Here is a 7,816-nt window from a genome sequence, read left to right on the forward strand (position 1 = left end):
TTATCGTTTTTTCACCTTGTTTCATTATCTGTAAATGGTATCTATTATTATGTGTTATCATCCGAGAAATGACAAAATATTTCTCACTTACCGAATTATGCTATCACGAAATGGTTACTCAGTTGCGTGTTAACGCCGTCGACGTCGTTGGTGTCGCGAAGGACCAATCACCGAGTATCGACGCGAATCCGACAGACGAGGCCAGAAGCCAGACGTGTAGATCATCGTACCTGGTCACTGGTACCGCTTGGCATCATAGATTTACATCGGCGTATTGGCAAGTTCGACAAGTGCATGGTGTAACTTTAAACAACGTTTCGGCGTTTCCGTCGCGACTTGTTCTCTAATCGAGTCCCAGTATCTCGGCGCATTCAAGCTCCGTCTCCGTTACGTCAACCTCACGTCAGTCACGTCGTTAATCACCGCGAACGCGGGTACATATATATACCAGTGTCGACTGTCGCGATGCGGTAACCCGCTAATCAGCCGTTCGACCATGGATGCCGGTGACTTTGTTGAGCATTAAGCTTGAGAGAAATATCGGTCTAAATCAAAGCTTCGCTTCGCCTAAACGATCATTATGCTTGCGCCGATCCGCGTGCGCCTGTTGCTGTTCTGCTACACTACGAGCGATCCTGAGGCAAAAGGTAATATGATGGCATTTGAGCGCGATCTCTGTGTCTCTTTCTTTCTCTCTGTCTTCCTCTTCGCTTCTCGTATAACTCCTCTTCCGCTTTTCTCGCTGCGCAGCATCGACGTAAGCCCGGTGTTTCATTTTCAACCGTAGGAGTGAGTGCAGATCGCGAACGTAGATTCGCGCCGGTCAACAGGATCCCATTATATGTAGAAGGCGAAGGGCGTAGTACCTTATGACGAAATCGTGTATACCTGCCATCCTAAAATTCCTTAGCCGACGGCATTCGACGGCATTTTCGGAGTCGGAACATTTTGCTCCGCGAAATTGATCGAGAACAACAAATCGCTTTGATTCACATTCTTCTTGATTTTTTAAATTGAAGGTTCAAGGTAGACGATTAACATGCCACTTGTCTTGCCCATCAATTCCATGTTAACCAAGTGCACTGGACATAAACAGATTTCTATTTTTAAGAGTGCCTTTTTTTTTAATTTCAAAATTTTTTATCTTGCAATAAATTCAGAAATTCTTTTTTTTATCGTATTTAAAATACAATATTGTTTTGAATATAAAGAAAGAGGAAAAGAACTAAAGCTAATAGTAGAAATCAATGTATAGCAGAATAAATTTATAGGATCTTTTTAAATGTTTTTTTTTTTTAGCTAATTTACTTTTTTAAATATATCTGCTTGCTAGTTATATTTTAAATTGTAATCTAGAGACTGTAAAATCTGATGTTAGATAAAATGTATAAATTATTACATCTATTTATCAGCATAGTAATATTAGATACTTCTGGGAATGCTAAATTAAGATCTTATATAATTCAAGTGAATATAAGATAAGAGTATAATTTATGAAGTTTATTTGAGATCTTTTTTTTGAAGGTCGATCTTGTACAAATTATGAATTTATTGCACTAAATATAAGAAAATTATCTGTATTAAATTCTACGGTTGTTAATACAATATATAAATAATATATTAATAAAGGGATAAGATATTCGCAAACAATTAACAAATGTGGAGGCTCAAATAGGTAATTTACTTATGTTTGATTTGTTCTTGAAGTAAAAGAACTATATTTTAATTAACTTTTAATTAACTTTTATTTTAAAAAACTATATTTTATTAGTTTATTTTCGTACAAAATTTTAATTTGAGTCAGGAACACGGAAAGAATTATTTCTTAAAATTTATCCTGAAAATATATAGTAGTTATGGTACAATACAATATTTCAAAGATTTTTACCGTACACTTCAGTAAAATTAATCAAAGCTATTTTATATTTTATCGTAGTTTTATTATGTGAGAGATTTACATAAAAATTCTTTGAAGTATAATGTTGTCCCACGATTTTTTTTTATCATATTTATTTTCAGGCTAAATTTTAAGAAATAGTTCTTTCTAAAATGAATGAAAATTAAGAATTCTGTTGCTTTAAATATTACTAATTCAGTGTTACCTCAAGGCGACGTTCTTCATTCTCCACGGAGACGATTTTGCGCCTTGGGCTTCTGTGCTGTTATAAATAAATTTAGATAAGTCTCCACTTCTCTCTAGTCTATGACTAGAAACAGGACGTAAAGTGCAAAGTGGAAAGCTGCGTTTGAGATCGTTTTAAAGTGAATCCCGGCCTATTAATCGTTTGAGGATAGTCGTGCATTCATTCTGCCGGTCTGACGACGCCGATGCGTTGATATAAGATAATAATAGTCGTCTGTATTTACATCGCAGATTGCAGATGCAGTATCAGAAAACGGCGAGTCTAAGCACATCGAGCATGATATTCGTCGATAAATTAAGCTGAAAATTTAGTGCTGAAAGTATTTCCGAGTTCATCGGTTATTATAGAAGAGACAATGTTCAATCGAAACTTTTACATCCATTTGCTCGAGTTGTATTTCGAGTCTATGTGTCATTCACAAAAGGATGAATTAAAAAATGCTTTCCATTTATTAAAAATTAAATTCGCTCTTGTATCTTTGAATGCGCGAGGATGTTGCGAGAATCATGTGTTTATGTTCGTTTGCAGGCACACGTTCGTCTGCATGTTCTTTTATTCGTTCGTTCGTTCTGCTCAAATCACGCCGAGTGTCAATTAGCGATGCCGACGCGAGCGTTCTCGCCCGCACGCTGGAACGAGACGGCACGTTAATTTTAGCGTAATGGATCGATCTAAGAGGAGGATGCGTTTTTAAATAGCCCCCTCAAAGAGATCTATCGTGCACTCGTTATTTCGGAACCACCATGAAAATATTATATATATATCTTGGAGTCGAAATCATAATATTCACTAAATAAACCTATTCCATAATGTTTGCATAGGAAAAGCAACGTGGAATTTGAAACATAATAGATTTGCGATATGGCAATATGGTCATAAATTGGTATCATTTATCGTCATAAAGAAAAAAAGTTTCGAGTACATTAATGAGTCAGCATTTGTGCGATAAGAGTACACACGCGTGAACAATGTTTCTTTATATTTATTGTTAAAAGTTAAAGAAGAAACTATCAGCATTAGAGTGTCCTTATATAGAGATTTGCAACGATTTGTGATTTATTTAAAGAGCTTGTAATATTTTACTAATGCTATTAGTAAAGTATGATAATATGAAAACATATCCGAATGTTAATATATCCTTTTAATTTTATACTTATTTTATTTCTAAATTCTACGCATTCATGTAACATACGTGTATATGTTTTCGCCGTATCATTTCTTCTATTCGTGCCCCAATTGTTCCTATGTACAAGATACGCGATAATTGTCTACAATTAGCAACATGATTGACCGTAGGATGCAACGAAGTCAGCTGAGGGACCTCTCATCCTGGATGACGCGTCTATTCCCGGAGCCTGGAGACGGTAGTAATCGGATGACTGAGGGGTTCAAAATGTTCGGTTCGAAAAACAGCTCGCCAACTAGCACATTTTACACTGATCTGGAAATCACGGAGGACAAGCAGGAATTTCAGCAGGAGAACGAACATTCCAAAGCACCGGAGCAGCAAAGCACAACCAATGAAAATGGGAACTCGCAAGATTCGGACTCAGCAACAGGTGTTGAGGAGCAACGATACGTCAGACATTCCTTCCACAGGATCGCCAGTTTTGGTGGCTTTCCGCGATTTCAGTCCTTCGTCATGTCCGCTTCCACGCCCGCTGAATGCATCGATATCACGAGGCATGAAGAAACTTCAACGGAAACGTCTTATATTAAAATGTCGCATAGTGTTCTAGAGTATAGAAGTAGCAGGTGTGTAAAGATCTCATGAAAAAAAAGAGTAATGTAAATTAGGTATTTTTGATTAAACAATTTTTGAAGTTCGTATCTTTAAAAACATGTATAGGTACGTAGCTTCGGAGAGAAGGTCTCATCAGTATACGTTAGATGCCTACGCAGTAAGCGAATCCGAGAGTGAAGAAGAGTCAGAAGAAATTAGATCGTCGGAAACAGATTCTGCCATAGTGGCTGATCATACGGAAGAATCGATATCAGAGCCTAAACTGTTAGCGAAGAAAGGTTCCCCTGATTCGAAACGGAAGAAAGCGTTGCGTGTAGCACAAGAGTTATTAGCAACTGAGAAAAATTATGTGAATATTTTGCATCTGATCGATCAAGTGTTCCAATTCAGGGTCGATCAAGAAAACAGAGCACATCCAATGTTCCCTCCAGAGACTGTTCAGCACATGTTTTCAAATATCAAATCTATTTATAAATTTCACAATGACTTTCTATTACCGCAATTTGAAGAGAGAATGCAATGTTGGGATTCAAATCCGAGAATCGGTGACATAATGAAGAACTTTGCGCCATTCCTTAAAATGTATACAGAATATGTAAAAAATTTTGATTACGCCATGAATTTGATAAGCACATTGCAAAACAAAGTTCCCAGATTTGCAGCGATTGTTAACGAAATTCAGAAGCTCGATGAATGCGCTAAATTATCATTAGCACATCATATGTTGAGTCCTATACAGAGGCTGCCACGATATGAACTACTTCTTAAGGATTATTTACGAAATCTCACTGAAGACAATCCAGATTATGAAGATACAAAAAGTAAATAAAATTGTAAAAATACATATTTTTATGTTTTCCAAAATATTGTGTATCTCATATTTTTATGAGGATTTGCTATTATATTATACATTTAAACGAAAACATGTTTATACGTATAATTAATATATCTGTTTACTAGAAACGTTTTTCCAAATATATGTATTTTAAGTAGGGCTGGTTTTTATACGTTTAAATGAAAATATTTACACGTATATTTAGCACATCCATCTATGGAAAACGTCTTTTCGAATATTTTTACGTTTTTTTTCTGTTTAAATAAACGTTGATCTTTTTATTAAGCAGGAAAAAATCGAAAATTTTTTTGGGTGTAAAAAAGACGTTTGAGTATATTAAAAACAGAAAATATCTGTATATATAAAATAATATTAAAACAGTATATTCGGAAAAACGTTTCTAATAAACGGATGTTAATTATACGTACAAACTTTTACCTACAAGTAAATGTTTTTCTGAAAGAATATAAATGGATAAACGTTTCACGTTTACATCTTCGAAAAAGCAGAATAAAATCGTTATTTTAATTTTTATGAATTACGATTGTATGATTAAGAAACATTTGTAATGTTAAATTTTAGAGGCTTTGGAATTAGTATCGACCGCCGCAAATCATACAAATGAAGCAATGAAAAAAATCGATAAATTTAAAAAACTTTTGGAAATTCAAGAGAGTATATATGATGCAACTGATCTAGTCAGTGCGACTCGCGAACTAATAAAGGAAGGACGTATAGTGAAAATCTCAGCACGTAGTGGCGATCATCAGGAGAGACATTTGTTTTTGGTAATTATTATTTTATGTAGTGTATTAATATATATATATATATATGTGTATATATAATATATATAATTAATATATATATATATAATGGATAGGTAATATATTGAAACTATTTATCTGTTTCCAGTTTAGTGATTTATTATTACTCTGTTCAATAAGACTGATACCCGGTCCTATGTATCGATTAAGAGCTAAATTTATGGTGGAAAATTTACAAGTAGTTGAAGGAGACAATCTAGAAACCGCAAATACTTTTTATATAAGGGATGAAAATAAAAGTGTCGAGTTATATACACATGCTGCAGCGGAAAAAGCAGCATGGCTGGACGCATTATTCCAAACGATGCAAGAGATCATGAGACGCAAGGCTAGTCTGAAAACTGGAAATGTTAAAACTTCTTTGGTTAAAGCTGATGATGTGACTAGATGCATGGTTTGCGAAGTTAGTTTTTCTGTGATGAAGCGAAAGCACAATTGTCGGGCTTGTGGAATAGTAAGTATTATATTATGAAGATTAATCTCTTGTTATAAATTATTTTATAATAATAGTTATTCAACATCTCTATTACAATTTCGTCTTTTTCCAGGTGGTTTGTAGTAAATGCTCAAATCAGAAATTATTATTTGAAGACAATAAGAATATGAGAGTATGCAGATTATGTCATGCCGCGCTCACTCAACCGCTCACCAAATCACCGTCGTCACCATCTGGACCAGTGCCAAGTTTGCTACAGGTATCAGCGAGTGCGTCATCAGTATTATCCGGATACCTGTTACTAAAGACACAGGCCAGTAAGCCTTGGACAAAACGATGGTTCGCATTGCACGTTGACTTCGTTTTGTATTCATTCAAATCTGAGTCGGAGAGTATGGCCATGACAGCGACACCCATGCCGGGATTTATGGTTACGGAAGGTACAAAATTACCCGATGAAGACCCTTTGAACATGAAAGATCGGATAAGAGCATTCAAAATGCATCATTCGAGAAAATATTATTATCTCCAAGCGTCTTCTCAAGAGGACAAAGAAAAGTGGGTATCGAAATTGTTCAAATAATCTGTATTTTGTGTAAATAAATGAGTAATACTAATATTATATGTTTATTGAACTTATAGATGGATGCATACATTGGAGTTGGCTACGAAGGCTGAACTACCTCATCTTATGCAGGTGGAAAGTGAAAGCGCACAAGAAAGTCAATCAATGAACGATGTACAATGAATATGCGTACCTTTTTATCTACCAAACTAGCCAATTTTTTACTATTATATTCGTGAATGAGAAGACGATATGGCAATGTAAGATAATCGTTAGTAGTTAATTAGCTATATTTAAAATGACGTTAACTCTTATGTTATATATATATATATATATATATTGTTATTAGTATATATACACTACAAGAGAGAAATCGAGTCAATAGCGGCCGCTGCCGAAACGCTTGTTGTTTTGTATAATGTTCTGTTATAGTATATTTATAAATATATATGTCGTTCTATCACGATACGCTGTGCTGACCGTAATTTGCAATGGAAGTTAATACGTCGCAACGCTTGGAAAGTTAATTACGCGCTTCAGTGATAGTATGTTATTTAAGCTACGAGATTGTTACTATCAAAATCGATTTTTTAGGCGTGCAATGGATTCTATAGTTTTATTAATAAATTTATTCCATCAATTAAAATTTTCATAGTTCTTAAATACATCTTAAAAGTAGTTCCTATCTAGTTACGAATATCACAATCATTACAAATTTTATTACATTCACTGGAAACACTTTAGTACAAAAGTGCATTCGACTGTGTGCTAATTATCTTGCACTTATGCATTTATCACGGTTTTTTGAATTGCACATACAGACTGTCAGCTGCGTATGTGAATAAGTGATGGCATCATTGTCATTTAAAACATCTTTTTTATTCGTTTTGCAGAGTGTAATTTGAGAGAATAATGATTAATTTTTACAGTTAGTAAGGCCAATTTGTCTTAAAAATTTGAGACAAATTATCGCATAAATTCATATGTCCAGTTGATATATGTATATGTATAAAAAAAAATTAAGACATATCTCTTTTTTACGTGATAAATTTTTTATAATCGACCTATACGTTATTAGAGCCTAATATTAAATGCCAAAGAGTTTTACAAAAAATGTGTTCTCTACCTCTGTTCTCAATGGAATAAAGTTTTGCATATTAGATGAGTATTCAGAATTCGTTGCCTCTTTTATAAAAATATATACCTTTTTAATTAAAAATCTGGCAACTCTCTCTCTCTCTCTCTCTCTCTCTCTCTCTCTCTCTCTC

General features: G+C 34.3%; 1 protein-coding gene across 1 annotated transcript; it reads left to right on the plus strand.

Annotated features, from left to right (window-relative positions):
- Positions 1 to 210: 210 nt before the first annotated feature.
- Positions 211 to 7,177, plus strand: LOC108774277 (FYVE, RhoGEF and PH domain-containing protein 4). The gene is made up of 7 exons (XM_018540343.1): positions 211 to 647; positions 3,441 to 3,899; positions 3,994 to 4,709; positions 5,306 to 5,511; positions 5,636 to 6,001; positions 6,096 to 6,541; positions 6,626 to 7,177. Exons 2-7 carry the CDS (start codon positions 3,442 to 3,444, stop codon positions 6,729 to 6,731), a joined length of 2,298 nt encoding a protein of 765 aa, XP_018395845.1. The 5' UTR covers positions 211 to 647; position 3,441; the 3' UTR covers positions 6,732 to 7,177.
- The last annotated feature ends 639 nt before the right edge of the window (positions 7,178 to 7,816 follow it).

Source organism: Cyphomyrmex costatus, unplaced genomic scaffold, assembly GCF_001594065.2.
Source record: "Cyphomyrmex costatus isolate MS0001 unplaced genomic scaffold, Ccosl1.0 scaffold241, whole genome shotgun sequence".
In the NCBI taxonomy this organism is placed as follows: domain Eukaryota; kingdom Metazoa; phylum Arthropoda; class Insecta; order Hymenoptera; family Formicidae; genus Cyphomyrmex; species Cyphomyrmex costatus.